This window comes from Mchenga conophoros, linkage group LG16 (genome assembly GCF_057382185.1).
Source record: "Mchenga conophoros isolate Kocher_MC1m ecotype Shallow Benthic linkage group LG16, M_conophoros_male_GT1.1, whole genome shotgun sequence".
NCBI lineage: Eukaryota > Metazoa > Chordata > Actinopteri > Cichliformes > Cichlidae > Mchenga > Mchenga conophoros.
Genome location: NC_140541.1, coordinates 32,459,156 through 32,477,573, shown reverse-complemented (window position 1 = coordinate 32,477,573; position 18,418 = coordinate 32,459,156). Strand labels below are relative to the sequence as shown.

General features: G+C 45.3%; 12 protein-coding genes across 13 annotated transcripts in view; all 12 read left to right on the top strand.

Moving 5' to 3' along the window:
- Positions 1–18,418, top strand: part of LOC146557102 (collagen alpha-3(VI) chain-like) — a 104,282-nt gene that overhangs the window by 37,439 nt on the left and 48,425 nt on the right. The gene's annotated exons all lie outside the window — the stretch shown is intronic.
- LOC146557128 (collagen alpha-3(VI) chain-like) lies at positions 32–1,548 on the top strand. Its single transcript, XM_085249542.1, has 3 exons — positions 32–554; positions 805–1,404; positions 1,523–1,548. The coding sequence occupies exons 1-3, from the start codon at positions 32–34 to the stop codon at positions 1,546–1,548; spliced, it is 1,149 nt and encodes a 382-aa protein (XP_085105668.1).
- On the top strand, positions 1,473–3,113 carry LOC146557127 (collagen alpha-3(VI) chain-like). Its single transcript, XM_085250091.1, has 2 exons — positions 1,473–2,252; positions 2,473–3,113. The coding sequence occupies exons 1-2, from the start codon at positions 1,730–1,732 to the stop codon at positions 3,111–3,113; spliced, it is 1,164 nt and encodes a 387-aa protein (XP_085106217.1). The 5' UTR covers positions 1,473–1,729.
- Positions 3,399–4,792, top strand: LOC146557126 (collagen alpha-3(VI) chain-like). Its single transcript, XM_085250098.1, has 2 exons — positions 3,399–3,921; positions 4,176–4,792. Exons 1-2 carry the CDS (start codon positions 3,399–3,401, stop codon positions 4,790–4,792), a joined length of 1,140 nt encoding a protein of 379 aa, XP_085106224.1.
- Positions 5,066–6,582, top strand: LOC146557125 (collagen alpha-3(VI) chain-like). Its single transcript, XM_085249541.1, has 3 exons — positions 5,066–5,588; positions 5,839–6,438; positions 6,557–6,582. The coding sequence occupies exons 1-3, from the start codon at positions 5,066–5,068 to the stop codon at positions 6,580–6,582; spliced, it is 1,149 nt and encodes a 382-aa protein (XP_085105667.1).
- Positions 6,507–8,146, top strand: LOC146557124 (collagen alpha-3(VI) chain-like). Its single transcript, XM_085250094.1, has 2 exons — positions 6,507–7,286; positions 7,506–8,146. The coding sequence occupies exons 1-2, from the start codon at positions 6,764–6,766 to the stop codon at positions 8,144–8,146; spliced, it is 1,164 nt and encodes a 387-aa protein (XP_085106220.1). The 5' UTR covers positions 6,507–6,763.
- LOC146557123 (collagen alpha-3(VI) chain-like) lies at positions 8,433–9,826 on the top strand. Its single transcript, XM_085250106.1, has 2 exons — positions 8,433–8,955; positions 9,210–9,826. Exons 1-2 carry the CDS (start codon positions 8,433–8,435, stop codon positions 9,824–9,826), a joined length of 1,140 nt encoding a protein of 379 aa, XP_085106232.1.
- LOC146557122 (collagen alpha-3(VI) chain-like) lies at positions 10,100–11,514 on the top strand. Its single transcript, XM_085250085.1, has 2 exons — positions 10,100–10,622; positions 10,874–11,514. Exons 1-2 carry the CDS (start codon positions 10,100–10,102, stop codon positions 11,512–11,514), a joined length of 1,164 nt encoding a protein of 387 aa, XP_085106211.1.
- LOC146557121 (collagen alpha-3(VI) chain-like) lies at positions 11,801–13,194 on the top strand. Its single transcript, XM_085250102.1, has 2 exons — positions 11,801–12,323; positions 12,578–13,194. Exons 1-2 carry the CDS (start codon positions 11,801–11,803, stop codon positions 13,192–13,194), a joined length of 1,140 nt encoding a protein of 379 aa, XP_085106228.1.
- On the top strand, positions 13,469–14,862 carry LOC146557120 (collagen alpha-3(VI) chain-like). The gene is made up of 2 exons (XM_085250097.1): positions 13,469–13,991; positions 14,246–14,862. The coding sequence occupies exons 1-2, from the start codon at positions 13,469–13,471 to the stop codon at positions 14,860–14,862; spliced, it is 1,140 nt and encodes a 379-aa protein (XP_085106223.1).
- Positions 15,136–16,652, top strand: LOC146557119 (collagen alpha-3(VI) chain-like). The gene is made up of 3 exons (XM_085249540.1): positions 15,136–15,658; positions 15,909–16,508; positions 16,627–16,652. The coding sequence occupies exons 1-3, from the start codon at positions 15,136–15,138 to the stop codon at positions 16,650–16,652; spliced, it is 1,149 nt and encodes a 382-aa protein (XP_085105666.1).
- On the top strand, positions 16,577–18,217 carry LOC146557118 (collagen alpha-3(VI) chain-like). Its single transcript, XM_085250093.1, has 2 exons — positions 16,577–17,356; positions 17,577–18,217. The coding sequence occupies exons 1-2, from the start codon at positions 16,834–16,836 to the stop codon at positions 18,215–18,217; spliced, it is 1,164 nt and encodes a 387-aa protein (XP_085106219.1). The 5' UTR covers positions 16,577–16,833.

The following is an 18,418-nucleotide window of genomic DNA, read 5'->3' as shown; positions in this document are numbered from 1 at the left end:
ATCTGATGCTACTAGAAGTGGATTCCCAGCTATGAGAGACTTTGTCCAAAAACAAGTAGACACACTCAGTGTGGATGATGGCAAAGACCGTGTGTCGGTTGTTCAGTACAGCAGCGATCCAGCCGTCCAGTTCTATCTGAACACGTACACCACAAAAAGAGAGGTCCTTGACAGTGTCAGAGGTTTGAGGCACAAAGGCGGACGACCCCTCAACACTGGAGCAGCTCTCCGGTACTTGAGGGATAACATCTTCACGGCCTCTGCCGGAAGCAGGCGGCCCTCAGGAGTTCCGCAGGTCCTAATATTGATCACTGGTGGAAGATCATTTGACAGTATTGATGAACCAGCCTCTGCTCTCAAACAGCTGGGTGTCTTGACCATTGCAATTGGAACCCGAGGCTCTGACCCCAGAGAACTTCAGACCATAACTGGCGAGCCCAGTCATGCTGTATCTGTGTCTGAGTTCACTGACCTTCCCAATGTTCAAGAACAGCTCTCTTCTGTAATGAGCACAGTGCCAATGAGGGTCACACCTTTGACCCCAACAGTAACTGGTAAGAACATGACCCATCTTCAAAGTCCAGTATCATTGTAGGAAACAGTGTGAAAAGAAATCATTTGGTTTTGCTGTGTTTAATCAGCCAGTGGATTGTTTTTCCTTTTTTTTTGTTCTGTTTTCGTTTTTGTTTTTTTTATAAAATAGTTGTGGTTGTAAAGAAAGAGTTCACTTTTACCATGGTGCTTTTTAGCTGCAAAATATTTGATTGACCAAGTTAAACATATGGTAAATCTCATGTCTCTTAGTGGTCAGACAGCCAGCAGGAAGGGATGTGGTGTTTTTGCTGGATGGATCTGATGCTACTAGAAGTGGATTCCCAGCTATGAGAGACTTTGTCCAAAAACAAGTAGACACACTCAGTGTGGATGATGGCAAAGACCGTGTGTCGGTTGTTCAGTACAGCAGCGATCCAGCCGTCCAGTTCTATCTGAACACGTACACCACAAAAAGAGAGGTCCTTGACAGTGTCAGAGGTTTGAGGCACAAAGGCGGACGACCCCTCAACACTGGAGCAGCTCTCCGGTACTTGAGGGATAACGTCTTCACGGCCTCTGCCGGAAGCAGGCGGCCATCAGGAGTTCCGCAGGTCCTAATATTGATCACTGGTGGAAGATCATTTGACAGTATTGATGAACCAGCCTCTGCTCTCAAACAGCTGGGTGTCTTGACCATTGCAATTGGAACCCGAGGCTCTGACCCCAGAGAACTTCAGACCATAACTGGCGAGCCCAGTTATGCTCTATCTGTGTCTGAACTTACTGACCTACCCAAAGTGCAACAGCAACTTGAGTCCTCTGTGGAAGCTGCAGTTTTTGAAGTCACCCCAGAATTACCAACCGTAATTGGTACGTTGTCAGACACATCCTGTTGCTTGCTCCAAAAGTTATTAATTTTAGCTACAGTGAGGAAAAGCAAATAAATGAATGTGATGTGTGTATAGGTTTTTTGTGCATTTCAAACCAGTTGGTAGCATGCTGTGGTCTTTCTAAAACAGAAGTAGGCCAGGCTAGTGTTGTTAAAATATTAGTGTGCCAGTGAAAGATAATCTCACAAGCTTTGTGAAAGGTTTTCATTTTTTTGTCCTACTGTCTTTTCTCAGCTTCACGTGACAGAAAAGATATTGTATTCCTTCTGGATGGTTCTGATGGCACAAGGAATGGCTTTCCTGCCATGCGTGATTTTGTAGAGAGAGTGGTGGAGAAAATCAATGTGGGAGAAAACAAAGACCATGTCTCTGTGGTCCAGTACAGCAGAGAACCAGAGGTCCATTTCTATCTGAACACATATACCACAAGGGAGGATGTGGTGGACTCGGTCAGAGGGCTTAGACACAGAGGAGGAAGACCCCTAAACACTGGGGCAGCTCTCCAATACGTCAGAGACAACGTCTTTACAAACTCCTCTGGAAGTAGACGCCTGCAGGGTGTCCCACAGATATTGATCTTACTAACTGGGGGAAGGTCTTTTGACAATGTAGATAGCCCAGCCTCAGCTCTCAAACAGCAGGGCATTTATGTGATTGGCATTGGAACTAGGACCTCAGATGCTAGAGAGCTGCAGAAACTATCATATGAGCCCAGTTATGCTCTGTCAGTGTCCGAGTTCACTGACCTTCCCAGTGTCCAAGAACAGCTCTCTTCTGTAATGAGCAAAGTGATAGTGAGGGCCACGCCCATGACACCAACAGTGACCGGTAAGAACGTGACTCCTTTGTAATCTCCAGTATCATGGTAGGAAACAGTGTGAAAAGAAACCAAATGTGATTTGCTGTGTTCAGTTAGCTAGTGGATTGTCTTTTTTTTTTTTAAATAGTTGTGCTTGCGAAGAAAGAGTTCAATTTCAAGATGTTTCTCTTTAGCTGCAAAATATTTGATTGACCAAGTTAAACGTATGGTAAATCTCATGTCTCTTAGTGGTCAGACAGCCAGCAGGAAGGGATGTGGTGTTTTTGCTGGATGGATCTGATGCTACTAGAAGTGGATTCCCAGCTATGAGAGACTTTGTCCAAAAACAAGTAGACACACTCAGTGTGGATGATGGCAAAGACCGTGTGTCGGTTGTTCAGTACAGCAGCGATCCAGCCGTCCAGTTCTATCTGAACACGTACACCACAAAAAGAGAGGTCCTTGACAGTGTCAGAGGTTTGAGGCACAAAGGCGGACGACCCCTCAACACTGGAGCAGCTCTCCGGTACTTGAGGGATAACGTCTTCACGGCCTCTGCCGGAAGCAGGCGGCCATCAGGAGTTCCGCAGGTCCTAATATTGATCACTGGTGGAAGATCATTTGACAGTATTGATGAACCAGCCTCTGCTCTCAAACAGCTGGGTGTCTTGACCATTGCAATTGGAACCCGAGGCTCTGACCCCAGAGAACTTCAGACCATAACTGGCGAGCCCAGTCATGCTGTATCTGTGTCTGAGTTCACTGACCTTCCCAATGTTCAAGAACAGCTCTCTTCTGTAATGAGCACAGTGCCAATGAGGGTCACACCTTTGACCCCAACAGTAACTGGTAAGAACATGACCCATCTTCAAAGTCCAGTATCATTGTAGGAAACAGTGTGAAAAGAAATCATTTGGTTTTGCTGTGTTTAATCAGCCAGTGGATTGTTTTTCCTTTTTTTTGTTCTGTTTTCGTTTTTGTTTTTTTTATAAAATAGTTGTGGTTGTAAAGAAAGAGTTCACTTTTACCATGGTGCTTTTTAGCTGCAAAATATTTGATTGACCAAGTTAAACATATGGTAAATCTCATGTCTCTTAGTGGTCAGACAGCCAGCAGGAAGGGATGTGGTGTTTTTGCTGGATGGATCTGATGCTACTAGAAGTGGATTCCCAGCTATGAGAGACTTTGTCCAAAAACAAGTAGACACACTCAGTGTGGATGATGGCAAAGACCGTGTGTCGGTTGTTCAGTACAGCAGCGATCCAGCCGTCCAGTTCTATCTGAACACGTACACCACAAAAAGAGAGGTCCTTGACAGTGTCAGAGGTTTGAGGCACAAAGGCGGACGACCCCTCAACACTGGAGCAGCTCTCCGGTACTTGAGGGATAACGTCTTCACGGCCTCTGCCGGAAGCAGGCGGCCATCAGGAGTTCCGCAGGTCCTAATATTGATCACTGGTGGAAGATCATTTGACAGTATTGATGAACCAGCCTCTGCTCTCAAACAGCTGGGTGTCTTGACCATTGCAATTGGAACCCGAGGCTCTGACCCCAGAGAACTTCAGACCATAACTGGCGAGCCCAGTTATGCTCTATCTGTGTCTGAACTTACTGACCTACCCAAAGTGCAACAGCAACTTGAGTCCTCTGTGGAAGCTGCAGTTTTTGAAGTCACCCCAGAATTACCAACCGTAATTGGTACGTTGTCAGACACATCCTGTTGCTTGCTCCAAAAGTTATTAATTTTAGCTACAGTGAGGAAAAGCAAATAAATGAATGTGATGTGTGTATAGGTTTTTTGTGCATTTCAAACCAGTTGGTAGCATGCTGTGGTCTTTCTAAAACAGAAGTAGGCCAGGCTAGTGTTGTTAAAATATTAGTGTGCCAGTGAAAGATAATCTCACAAGCTTTGTGAAAGGTTTTCATTTTTTTGTCCTACTGTCTTTTCTCAGCTTCACGTGACAGAAAAGATATTGTATTCCTTCTGGATGGTTCTGATGGCACAAGGAATGGCTTTCCTGCCATGCGTGATTTTGTAGAGAGAGTGGTGGAGAAAATCAATGTGGGAGAAAACAAAGACCATGTCTCTGTGGTCCAGTACAGCAGAGAACCAGAGGTCCATTTCTATCTGAACACATATACCACAAGGGAGGATGTGGTGGACTCGGTCAGAGGGCTTAGACACAGAGGAGGAAGACCCCTAAACACTGGGGCAGCTCTCCAATACGTCAGAGACAACGTCTTTACAAACTCCTCTGGAAGTAGACGCCTGCAGGGTGTCCCACAGATATTGATCTTACTAACTGGGGGAAGGTCTTTTGACAATGTAGATAGCCCAGCCTCAGCTCTCAAACAGCAGGGCATTTATGTGATTGGCATTGGAACTAGGACCTCAGATGCTAGAGAGCTGCAGAAACTATCATATGAGCCCAGTTATGCTCTGTCAGTGTCCGAGTTCACTGACCTTCCCAGTGTCCAAGAACAGCTCTCTTCTGTAATGAGCAAAGTGATAGTGAGGGCCACGCCCATGACACCAACAGTGACCGGTAAGAACGTGACTCCTTTGTAATCTCCAGTATCATGGTAGGAAACAGTGTGAAAAGAAACCAAATGTGATTTGCTGTGTTCAGTTAGCTAGTGGATTGTGTTTTTTTTTTTAAATAGTTGTGCTTGCGAAGAAAGAGTTCAATTTCAAGATGTTTCTCTTTAGCTGCAAAATATTTGATTGACCAAGTTAAACATATGGTAAATCTCATGTCTCTTAGTGGTCAGACAGCCAGCAGGAAGGGATGTGGTGTTTTTGCTGGATGGATCTGATGCTACTAGAAGTGGATTCCCAGCTATGAGAGACTTTGTCCAAAAACAAGTAGACACACTCAGTGTGGATGATGGCAAAGACCGTGTGTCGGTTGTTCAGTACAGCAGCGATCCAGCCGTCCAGTTCTATCTGAACACGTACACCACAAAAAGAGAGGTCCTTGACAGTGTCAGAGGTTTGAGGCACAAAGGCGGACGACCCCTCAACACTGGAGCAGCTCTCCGGTACTTGAGGGATAACATCTTCACGGCCTCTGCCGGAAGCAGGCGGCCCTCAGGAGTTCCGCAGGTCCTAATATTGATCACTGGTGGAAGATCATTTGACAGTATTGATGAACCAGCCTCTGCTCTCAAACAGCTGGGTGTCTTGACCATTGCAATTGGAACCCGAGGCTCTGACCCCAGAGAACTTCAGACCATAACTGGCGAGCCCAGTCATGCTGTATCTGTGTCTGAGTTCACTGACCTTCCCAATGTTCAAGAACAGCTCTCTTCTGTAATGAGCACAGTGCCAATGAGGGTCACACCTTTGACCCCAACAGTAACTGGTAAGAACATGACCCATCTTCAAAGTCCAGTATCATTGTAGGAAACAGTGTGAAAAGAAATCATTTGGTTTTGCTGTGTTTAATCAGCCAGTGGATTGTTTTTCCTTTTTTTTTGTTCTGTTTTCGTTTTTGTTTTTTTTATAAAATAGTTGTGGTTGTAAAGAAAGAGTTCACTTTTACCATGGTGCTTTTTAGCTGCAAAATATTTGATTGACCAAGTTAAACATATGGTAAATCTCATGTCTCTTAGTGGTCAGACAGCCAGCAGGAAGGGATGTGGTGTTTTTGCTGGATGGATCTGATGCTACTAGAAGTGGATTCCCAGCTATGAGAGACTTTGTCCAAAAACAAGTAGACACACTCAGTGTGGATGATGGCAAAGACCGTGTGTCGGTTGTTCAGTACAGCAGCGATCCAGCCGTCCAGTTCTATCTGAACACGTACACCACAAAAAGAGAGGTCCTTGACAGTGTCAGAGGTTTGAGGCACAAAGGCGGACGACCCCTCAACACTGGAGCAGCTCTCCGGTACTTGAGGGATAACGTCTTCACGGCCTCTGCCGGAAGCAGGCGGCCATCAGGAGTTCCGCAGGTCCTAATATTGATCACTGGTGGAAGATCATTTGACAGTATTGATGAACCAGCCTCTGCTCTCAAACAGCTGGGTGTCTTGACCATTGCAATTGGAACCCGAGGCTCTGACCCCAGAGAACTTCAGACCATAACTGGCGAGCCCAGTTATGCTCTATCTGTGTCTGAACTTACTGACCTACCCAAAGTGCAACAGCAACTTGAGTCCTCTGTGGAAGCTGCAGTTTTTGAAGTCACCCCAGAATTACCAACCGTAATTGGTACGTTGTCAGACACATCCTGTTGCTTGCTCCAAAAGTTATTAATTTTAGCTACAGTGAGGAAAAGCAAATAAATGAATGTGATGTGTGTATAGGTTTTTTGTGCATTTCAAACCAGTTGGTAGCATGCTGTGGTCTTTCTAAAACAGAAGTAGGCCAGGCTAGTGTTGTTAAAATATTAGTGTGCCAGTGAAAGATAATCTCACAAGCTTTGTGAAAGGTTTTCATTTTTTTGTCCTACTGTCTTTTCTCAGCTTCACGTGACAGAAAAGATATTGTATTCCTTCTGGATGGTTCTGATGGCACAAGGAATGGCTTTCCTGCCATGCGTGATTTTGTAGAGAGAGTGGTGGAGAAAATCAATGTGGGAGAAAACAAAGACCATGTCTCTGTGGTCCAGTACAGCAGAGAACCAGAGGTCCATTTCTATCTGAACACATATACCACAAGGGAGGATGTGGTGGACTCAGTCAGAGGGCTTAGACACAGAGGAGGAAGACCCCTAAACACTGGGGCAGCTCTCCAATACGTCAGAGACAACGTCTTTACAAACTCCTCTGGAAGTAGACGCCTGCAGGGTGTCCCACAGATATTGATCTTACTAACTGGGGGAAGGTCTTTTGACAATGTAGATAGCCCAGCCTCAGCTCTCAAACAGCAGGGCATTTATGTGATTGGCATTGGAACTAGGACCTCAGATGCTAGAGAGCTGCAGAAACTATCATATGAGCCCAGTTATGCTCTGTCAGTGTCCGAGTTCACTGACCTTCCCAGTGTCCAAGAACAGCTCTCTTCTGTAATGAGCAAAGTGATAGTGAGGGCCACGCCCATGACACCAACAGTGACCGGTAAGAACGTGACTCCTTTGTAATCTCCAGTATCATGGTAGGAAACAGTGTGAAAAGAAACCAAATGTGATTTGCTGTGTTCAGTTAGCTAGTGGATTGTGTTTTTTTTTTTAAATAGTTGTGCTTGCGAAGAAAGAGTTCAATTTCAAGATGTTTCTCTTTAGCTGCAAAATATTTGATTGACCAAGTTAAACATATGGTAAATCTCATGTCTCTTAGTGGTCAGACAGCCAGCAGGAAGGGATGTGGTGTTTTTGCTGGATGGATCTGATGCTACTAGAAGTGGATTCCCAGCTATGAGAGACTTTGTCCAAAAACAAGTAGACACACTCAGTGTGGATGATGGCAAAGACCGTGTGTCGGTTGTTCAGTACAGCAGCGATCCAGCCGTCCAGTTCTATCTGAACACGTACACCACAAAAAGAGAGGTCCTTGACAGTGTCAGAGGTTTGAGGCACAAAGGCGGACGACCCCTCAACACTGGAGCAGCTCTCCGGTACTTGAGGGATAACATCTTCACGGCCTCTGCCGGAAGCAGGCGGCCCTCAGGAGTTCCGCAGGTCCTAATATTGATCACTGGTGGAAGATCATTTGACAGTATTGATGAACCAGCCTCTGCTCTCAAACAGCTGGGTGTCTTGACCATTGCAATTGGAACCCGAGGCTCTGACCCCAGAGAACTTCAGACCATAACTGGCGAGCCCAGTCATGCTGTATCTGTGTCTGAGTTCACTGACCTTCCCAATGTTCAAGAACAGCTCTCTTCTGTAATGAGCACAGTGCCAATGAGGGTCACACCTTTGACCCCAACAGTAACTGGTAAGAACATGACCCATCTTCAAAGTCCAGTATCATTGTAGGAAACAGTGTGAAAAGAAATCATTTGGTTTTGCTGTGTTTAATCAGCCAGTGGATTGTTTTTCCTTTTTTTTTGTTCTGTTTTCGTTTTTGTTTTTTTTATAAAATAGTTGTGGTTGTAAAGAAAGAGTTCACTTTTACCATGGTGCTTTTTAGCTGCAAAATATTTGATTGACCAAGTTAAACATATGGTAAATCTCATGTCTCTTAGTGGTCAGACAGCCAGCAGGAAGGGATGTGGTGTTTTTGCTGGATGGATCTGATGCTACTAGAAGTGGATTCCCAGCTATGAGAGACTTTGTCCAAAAACAAGTAGACACACTCAGTGTGGATGATGGCAAAGACCGTGTGTCGGTTGTTCAGTACAGCAGCGATCCAGCCGTCCAGTTCTATCTGAACACGTACACCACAAAAAGAGAGGTCCTTGACAGTGTCAGAGGTTTGAGGCACAAAGGCGGACGACCCCTCAACACTGGAGCAGCTCTCCGGTACTTGAGGGATAACGTCTTCACGGCCTCTGCCGGAAGCAGGCGGCCATCAGGAGTTCCGCAGGTCCTAATATTGATCACTGGTGGAAGATCATTTGACAGTATTGATGAACCAGCCTCTGCTCTCAAACAGCTGGGTGTCTTGACCATTGCAATTGGAACCCGAGGCTCTGACCCCAGAGAACTTCAGACCATAACTGGCGAGCCCAGTTATGCTCTATCTGTGTCTGAACTTACTGACCTACCCAAAGTGCAACAGCAACTTGAGTCCTCTGTGGAAGCTGCAGTTTTTGAAGTCACCCCAGAATTACCAACCGTAATTGGTACGTTGTCAGACACATCCTGTTGCTTGCTCCAAAAGTTATTAATTTTAGCTACAGTGAGGAAAAGCAAATAAATGAATGTGATGTGTGTATAGGTTTTTTGTGCATTTCAAACCAGTTGGTAGCATGCTGTGGTCTTTCTAAAACAGAAGTAGGCCAGGCTAGTGTTGTTAAAATATTAGTGTGCCAGTGAAAGATAATCTCACAAGCTTTGTGAAAGGTTTTCATTTTTTTGTCCTACTGTCTTTTCTCAGCTTCACGTGACAGAAAAGATATTGTATTCCTTCTGGATGGTTCTGATGGCACAAGGAATGGCTTTCCTGCCATGCGTGATTTTGTAGAGAGAGTGGTGGAGAAAATCAATGTGGGAGAAAACAAAGACCATGTCTCTGTGGTCCAGTACAGCAGAGAACCAGAGGTCCATTTCTATCTGAACACATATACCACAAGGGAGGATGTGGTGGACTCAGTCAGAGGGCTTAGACACAGAGGAGGAAGACCCCTAAACACTGGGGCAGCTCTCCAATACGTCAGAGACAACGTCTTTACAAACTCCTCTGGAAGTAGACGCCTGCAGGGTGTCCCACAGATATTGATCTTACTAACTGGGGGAAGGTCTTTTGACAATGTAGATAGCCCAGCCTCAGCTCTCAAACAGCAGGGCATTTATGTGATTGGCATTGGAACTAGGACCTCAGATGCTAGAGAGCTGCAGAAACTATCATATGAGCCCAGTTATGCTCTGTCAGTGTCCGAGTTCACTGACCTTCCCAGTGTCCAAGAACAGCTCTCTTCTGTAATGAGCAAAGTGATAGTGAGGGCCACGCCCATGACACCAACAGTGACCGGTAAGAACGTGACTCCTTTGTAATCTCCAGTATCATGGTAGGAAACAGTGTGAAAAGAAACCAAATGTGATTTGCTGTGTTCAGTTAGCTAGTGGATTGTGTTTTTTTTTTTAAATAGTTGTGCTTGCGAAGAAAGAGTTCAATTTCAAGATGTTTCTCTTTAGCTGCAAAATATTTGATTGACCAAGTTAAACATATGGTAAATCTCATGTCTCTTAGTGGTCAGACAGCCAGCAGGAAGGGATGTGGTGTTTTTGCTGGATGGATCTGATGCTACTAGAAGTGGATTCCCAGCTATGAGAGACTTTGTCCAAAAACAAGTAGACACACTCAGTGTGGATGATGGCAAAGACCGTGTGTCGGTTGTTCAGTACAGCAGCGATCCAGCCGTCCAGTTCTATCTGAACACGTACACCACAAAAAGAGAGGTCCTTGACAGTGTCAGAGGTTTGAGGCACAAAGGCGGACGACCCCTCAACACTGGAGCAGCTCTCCGGTACTTGAGGGATAACGTCTTCACGGCCTCTGCCGGAAGCAGGCGGCCCTCAGGAGTTCCGCAGGTCCTAATATTGATCACTGGTGGAAGATCATTTGACAGTATTGATGAACCAGCCTCTGCTCTCAAACAGCTGGGTGTCTTGACCATTGCAATTGGAACCCGAGGCTCTGACCCCAGAGAACTTCAGACCATAACTGGCGAGCCCAGTCATGCTGTATCTGTGTCTGAGTTCACTGACCTTCCCAATGTTCAAGAACAGCTCTCTTCTGTAATGAGCACAGTGCCAATGAGGGTCACACCTTTAACCCCAACAGTAACTGGTAAGAACATGACCCATCTTCAAAGTCCAGTATCATTGTAGGAAACAGTGTGAAAAGAAATCATTTGGTTTTGCTGTGTTTAATCAGCCAGTGGATTGTTTTTCCTTTTTTTTTGGTTCTGTTTTCGTTTTTGTTTTTTTTATAAAATAGTTGTGGTTGTAAAGAAAGAGTTCACTTTTACCATGGTGCTTTTTAGCTGCAAAATATTTGATTGACCAAGTTAAACATATGGTAAATCTCATGTCTCTTAGTGGTCAGACAGCCAGCAGGAAGGGATGTGGTGTTTTTGCTGGATGGATCTGATGCTACTAGAAGTGGATTCCCAGCTATGAGAGACTTTGTCCAAAAACAAGTAGACACACTCAGTGTGGATGATGGCAAAGACCGTGTGTCGGTTGTTCAGTACAGCAGCGATCCAGCCGTCCAGTTCTATCTGAACACGTACACCACAAAAAGAGAGGTCCTTGACAGTGTCAGAGGTTTGAGGCACAAAGGCGGACGACCCCTCAACACTGGAGCAGCTCTCCGGTACTTGAGGGATAACGTCTTCACGGCCTCTGCCGGAAGCAGGCGGCCCTCAGGAGTTCCGCAGGTCCTAATATTGATCACTGGTGGAAGATCATTTGACAGTATTGATGAACCAGCCTCTGCTCTCAAACAGCTGGGTGTCTTGACCATTGCAATTGGAACCCGAGGCTCTGACCCCAGAGAACTTCAGACCATAACTGGCGAGCCCAGTCATGCTGTATCTGTGTCTGAGTTCACTGACCTTCCCAATGTTCAAGAACAGCTCTCTTCTGTAATGAGCACAGTGCCAATGAGGGTCACACCTTTGACCCCAACAGTAACTGGTAAGAACATGACCCATCTTCAAAGTCCAGTATCATTGTAGGAAACAGTGTGAAAAGAAATCATTTGGTTTTGCTGTGTTTAATCAGCCAGTGGATTGTTTTTCCTTTTTTTTTGTTCTGTTTTCGTTTTTGTTTTTTTTATAAAATAGTTGTGGTTGTAAAGAAAGAGTTCACTTTTACCATGGTGCTTTTTAGCTGCAAAATATTTGATTGACCAAGTTAAACATATGGTAAATCTCATGTCTCTTAGTGGTCAGACAGCCAGCAGGAAGGGATGTGGTGTTTTTGCTGGATGGATCTGATGCTACTAGAAGTGGATTCCCAGCTATGAGAGACTTTGTCCAAAAACAAGTAGACACACTCAGTGTGGATGATGGCAAAGACCGTGTGTCGGTTGTTCAGTACAGCAGCGATCCAGCCGTCCAGTTCTATCTGAACACGTACACCACAAAAAGAGAGGTCCTTGACAGTGTCAGAGGTTTGAGGCACAAAGGCGGACGACCCCTCAACACTGGAGCAGCTCTCCGGTACTTGAGGGATAACGTCTTCACGGCCTCTGCCGGAAGCAGGCGGCCATCAGGAGTTCCGCAGGTCCTAATATTGATCACTGGTGGAAGATCATTTGACAGTATTGATGAACCAGCCTCTGCTCTCAAACAGCTGGGTGTCTTGACCATTGCAATTGGAACCCGAGGCTCTGACCCCAGAGAACTTCAGACCATAACTGGCGAGCCCAGTTATGCTCTATCTGTGTCTGAACTTACTGACCTACCCAAAGTGCAACAGCAACTTGAGTCCTCTGTGGAAGCTGCAGTTTTTGAAGTCACCCCAGAATTACCAACCGTAATTGGTACGTTGTCAGACACATCCTGTTGCTTGCTCCAAAAGTTATTAATTTTAGCTACAGTGAGGAAAAGCAAATAAATGAATGTGATGTGTGTATAGGTTTTTTGTGCATTTCAAACCAGTTGGTAGCATGCTGTGGTCTTTCTAAAACAGAAGTAGGCCAGGCTAGTGTTGTTAAAATATTAGTGTGCCAGTGAAAGATAATCTCACAAGCTTTGTGAAAGGTTTTCATTTTTTTGTCCTACTGTCTTTTCTCAGCTTCACGTGACAGAAAAGATATTGTATTCCTTCTGGATGGTTCTGATGGCACAAGGAATGGCTTTCCTGCCATGCGTGATTTTGTAGAGAGAGTGGTGGAGAAAATCAATGTGGGAGAAAACAAAGACCATGTCTCTGTGGTCCAGTACAGCAGAGAACCAGAGGTCCATTTCTATCTGAACACATATACCACAAGGGAGGATGTGGTGGACTCGGTCAGAGGGCTTAGACACAGAGGAGGAAGACCCCTAAACACTGGGGCAGCTCTCCAATACGTCAGAGACAACGTCTTTACAAACTCCTCTGGAAGTAGACGCCTGCAGGGTGTCCCACAGATATTGATCTTACTAACTGGGGGAAGGTCTTTTGACAATGTAGATAGCCCAGCCTCAGCTCTCAAACAGCAGGGCATTTATGTGATTGGCATTGGAACTAGGACCTCAGATGCTAGAGAGCTGCAGAAACTATCATATGAGCCCAGTTATGCTCTGTCAGTGTCCGAGTTCACTGACCTTCCCAGTGTCCAAGAACAGCTCTCTTCTGTAATGAGCAAAGTGATAGTGAGGGCCACGCCCATGACACCAACAGTGACCGGTAAGAACGTGACTCCTTTGTAATCTCCAGTATCATGGTAGGAAACAGTGTGAAAAGAAACCAAATGTGATTTGCTGTGTTCAGTTAGCTAGTGGATTGTCTTTTTTTTTTTTAAATAGTTGTGCTTGCGAAGAAAGAGTTCAATTTCAAGATGTTTCTCTTTAGCTGCAAAATATTTGATTGACCAAGTTAAACGTATGGTAAATCTCATGTCTCTTAGTGGTCAGACAGCCAGCAGGAAGGGATGTGGTGTTTTTGCTGGATGGATCTGATGCTACTAGAAGTGGATTCCCAGCTATGAGAGACTTTGTCCAAAAACAAGTAGACACACTCAGTGTGGATGATGGCAAAGACCGTGTGTCGGTTGTTCAGTACAGCAGCGATCCAGCCGTCCAGTTCTATCTGAACACGTACACCACAAAAAGAGAGGTCCTTGACAGTGTCAGAGGTTTGAGGCACAAAGGCGGACGACCCCTCAACACTGGAGCAGCTCTCCGGTACTTGAGGGATAACGTCTTCACGGCCTCTGCCGGAAGCAGGCGGCCATCAGGAGTTCCGCAGGTCCTAATATTGATCACTGGTGGAAGATCATTTGACAGTATTGATGAACCAGCCTCTGCTCTCAAACAGCTGGGTGTCTTGACCATTGCAATTGGAACCCGAGGCTCTGACCCCAGAGAACTTCAGACCATAACTGGCGAGCCCAGTTATGCTCTATCTGTGTCTGAACTTACTGACCTACCCAAAGTGCAACAGCAACTTGAGTCCTCTGTGGAAGCTGCAGTTTTTGAAGTCACCCCAGAATTACCAACCGTAATTGGTACGTTGTCAGACACATCCTGTTGCTTGCTCCAAAAGTTATTAATTTTAGCTACAGTGAGGAAAAGCAAATAAATGAATGTGATGTGTGTATAGGTTTTTTGTGCATTTCAAACCAGTTGGTAGCATGCTGTGGTCTTTCTAAAACAGAAGTAGGCCAGGCTAGTGTTGTTAAAATATTAGTGTGCCAGTGAAAGATAATCTCACAAGCTTTGTGAAAGGTTTTCATTTTTTTGTCCTACTGTCTTTTCTCAGCTTCACGTGACAGAAAAGATATTGTATTCCTTCTGGATGGTTCTGATGGCACAAGGAATGGCTTTCCTGCCATGCGTGATTTTGTAGAGAGAGTGGTGGAGAAAATCAATGTGGGAGAAAACAAAGACCATGTCTCTGTGGTCCAGTACAGCAGAGAACCAGAGGTCCATTTCTATCTGAACACATATACCACAAGGGAGGATGTGGTGGACTCGGTCAGAGGGCTTAGACACAGAGGAGGAAGACCCCTAAACACTGGGGCAGCTCTCCAATACGTCAGAGACAACGTCTTTACAAACTCCTCTGGAAGTAGACGCCTGCAGGGTGTCCCACAGATATTGATCTTACTAACTGGGGGAAGGTCTTTTGACAATGTAGATAGCCCAGCCTCAGCTCTCAAACAGCAGGGCATTTATGTGATTGGCATTGGAACTAGGACCTCAGATGCTAGAGAGCTGCAGAAACTATCATATGAGCCCAGTTATGCTCTGTCAGTGTCCGAGTTCACTGACCTTCCCAGTGTCCAAGAACAGCTCTCTTCTGTAATGAGCAAAGTGATAGTGAGGGCCACGCCCATGACACCAACAGTGACCGGTAAGAACGTGACTCCTTTGTAATCTCCAGTATCATGGTAGGAAACAGTGTGAAAAGAAACCAAATGTGATTTGCTGTGTTCAGTTAGCTAGTGGATTGTGTTTTTTTTTTTAAATAGTTGTGCTTGCGAAGAAAGAGTTCAATTTCAAGATGTTTCTCTTTAGCTGCAAAATATTTGATTGACCAAGTTAAACATATGGTAAATCTCATGTCTCTTAGTGGTCAGACAGCCAGCAGGAAGGGATGTGGTGTTTTTGCTGGATGGATCTGATGCTACTAGAAGTGGATTCCCAGCTATGAGAGACTTTGTCCAAAAACAAGTAGACACACTCAGTGTGGATGATGGCAAAGACCGTGTGTCGGTTGTTCAGTACAGCAGCGATCCAGCCGTCCAGTTCTATCTGAACACGTACACCACAAAAAGAGAGGTCCTTGACAGTGTCAGAGGTTTGAGGCACAAAGGCGGACGACCCCTCAACACTGGAGCAGCTCTCCGGTACTTGAGGGATAACGTCTTCACGGCCTCTGCCGGAAGCAGGCGGCCCTCAGGAGTTCCGCAGGTCCTAATATTGATCACTGGTGGAAGATCATTTGACAGTATTGATGAACCAGCCTCTGCTCTCAAACAGCTGGGTGTCTTGACCATTGCAATTGGAACCCGAGGCTCTGACCCCAGAGAACTTCAGACCATAACTGGCGAGCCCAGTCATGCTGTATCTGTGTCTGAGTTCACTGACCTTCCCAATGTTCAAGAACAGCTCTCTTCTGTAATGAGCACAGTGCCAATGAGGGTCACACCTTTGACCCCAACAGTAACTGGTAAGAACATGACCCATCTTCAAAGTCCAGTATCATTGTAGGAAACAGTGTGAAAAGAAATCATTTGGTTTTGCTGTGTTTAATCAGCCAGTGGATTGTTTTTCCTTTTTTTTTGTTCTGTTTTCGTTTTTGTTTTTTTTATAAAATAGTTGTGGTTGTAAAGAAAGAGTTCACTTTTACCATGGTGCTTTTTAGCTGCAAAATATTTGATTGACCAAGTTAAACATATGGTAAATCTCATGTCTCTTAGTGGTCAGACAGCCAGCAGGAAGGGATGTGGTGTTTTTGCTGGATGGATCTGATGCTACTAGAAGTGGATTCCCAGCTATGAGAGACTTTGTCCAAAAACAAGTAGACACACTCAGTGTGGATGATGGCAAAGACCGTGTGTCGGTTGTTCAGTACAGCAGCGATCCAGCCGTCCAGTTCTATCTGAACACGTACACCACAAAAAGAGAGGTCCTTGACAGTGTCAGAGGTTTGAGGCACAAAGGCGGACGACCCCTCAACACTGGAGCAGCTCTCCGGTACTTGAGGGATAACGTCTTCACGGCCTCTGCCGGAAGCAGGCGGCCATCAGGAGTTCCGCAGGTCCTAATATTGATCACTGGTGGAAGATCATTTGACAGTATTGATGAACCAGCCTCTGCTCTCAAACAGCTGGGTGTCTTGACCATTGCAATTGGAACCCGAGGCTCTGACCCCAGAGAACTTCAGACCATAACTGGCGAGCCCAGTTATGCTCTATCTGTGTCTGAACTTACTGACCTACCCAAAGTGCAACAGCAACTTGAGTCCTCTGTGGAAGCTGCAGTTTTTGAAGTCACCCCAGAATTACCAACCGTAATTGGTACGTTGTCAGACACATCCTGTTGCTTGCTCCAAAAGTTATTAATTTTAGCTACAGTGAGGAAAAGCAAATAAATGAATGTGATGTGTGTATAGGTTTTTTGTGCATTTCAAACCAGTTGGTAGCATGCTGTGGTCTTTCTAAAACAGAAGTAGGCCAGGCTAGTGTTGTTAAAATATTAGTGTGCCAGTGAAAGATAATCTCACAAGCTTTGTGAAAGGTTTTCATTTTTTTGTCCTACTGTCTTTTCTCAGCTTCACGTGACAGAAAAGATATTGTATTCCTTCTGGATGGTTCTGATGGCACAAGGAATGGCTTTCCTGCCATGCGTGATTTTGTAGAGAGAGTGGTGGAGAAAATCAATGTGGGAGAAAACAAAGACCATGTCTCTGTGGTCCAGTACAGCAGAGAACCAGAGGTCCATTTCTATCTGAACACATATACCACAAGGGAGGATGTGGTGGACTCGGTCAGAGGGCTTAGACACAGAGGAGGAAGACCCCTAAACACTGGGGCAGCTCTCCAATACGTCAGAGACAACGTCTTTACAAACTCCTCTGGAAGTAGACGCCTGCAGGGTGTCCCACAGATATTGATCTTACTAACTGGGGGAAGGTCTTTTGACAATGTAGATAGCCCAGCCTCAGCTCTCAAACAGCAGGGCATTTATGTGATTGGCATTGGAACTAGGACCTCAGATGCTAGAGAGCTGCAGAAACTATCATATGAGCCCAGTTATGCTCTGTCAGTGTCCGAGTTCCCTGACCTTCCCAGTGTCCAAGAACAGCTCTCTTCTGTAATGAGCAAAGTGATAGTGAGGGCCACGCCCATGACACCAACAGTGACCGGTAAGAACGTGACTCCTTTGTAATCTCCAGTATCATGGTAGGAAACAGTGTGAAAAGAAACCAAATGTGATTTGCTGTGTTCAGTTAGCTAGTGGATTGTGTTTTTTTTTTTTAAATAGTTGTGCTTGCGAAGAAAGAGTTCAATTTCAAGATGTTTCTCTTTAGCTGCAAAATATTTGATTGACCAAGTTAAACATATGGTAAATCTCATGTCTCTTAGTGGTCAGACAGCCAGCAGGAAGGGATGTGGTGTTTTTGCTGGATGGATCTGATGCTACTAGAAGTGGATTCCCAGCTATGAGAGACTTTGTCCAAAAACAAGTAGACACACTCAGTGTGGATGATGGCAAAGACCGTGTGTCGGTTGTTCAGTACAGCAGCGATCCAGCCGTCCAGTTCTATCTGAACACGTACACCACAAAAAGAGAGGTCCTTGACAGTGTCAGAGGTTTGAGGCACAAAGGCGGACGACCCCTCAACACTGGAGCAGCTCTCCGGTACTTGAGGGATAACGTCTTCACGGCCTCTGCCGGAAGCAGGCGGCCCTCAGGAGTTCCGCAGGTCCTAATATTGATCACTGGTGGAAGATCATTTGACAGTATTGATGAACCAGCCTCTGCTCTCAAACAGCTGGGTGTCTTGACCATTGCAATTGGAACCCGAGGCTCTGACCCCAGAGAACTTCAGACCATAACTGGCGAGCCCAGTCATGCTGTATCTGTGTCTGAGTTCACTGACCTTCCCAATGTTCAAGAACAGCTCTCTTCTGTAATGAGCACAGTGCCAATGAGGGTCACACCTTTGACCCCAACAGTAACTGGTAAGAACATGACCCATCTTCAAAGTCCAGTATCATTGTAGGAAACAGTGTGAAAAGAAATCATTTGGTTTTGCTGTGTTTAATCAGCCAGTGGATTGTTTTTCCTTTTTTTTTGTTCTGTTTTCGTTTTTGTTTTTTTTATAAAATAGTTGTGGTTGTAAAGAAAGAGTTCACTTTTACCATGGTGCTTTTTAGCTGCAAAATATTTGATTGACCAAGTTAAACATATGGTAAATCTCATG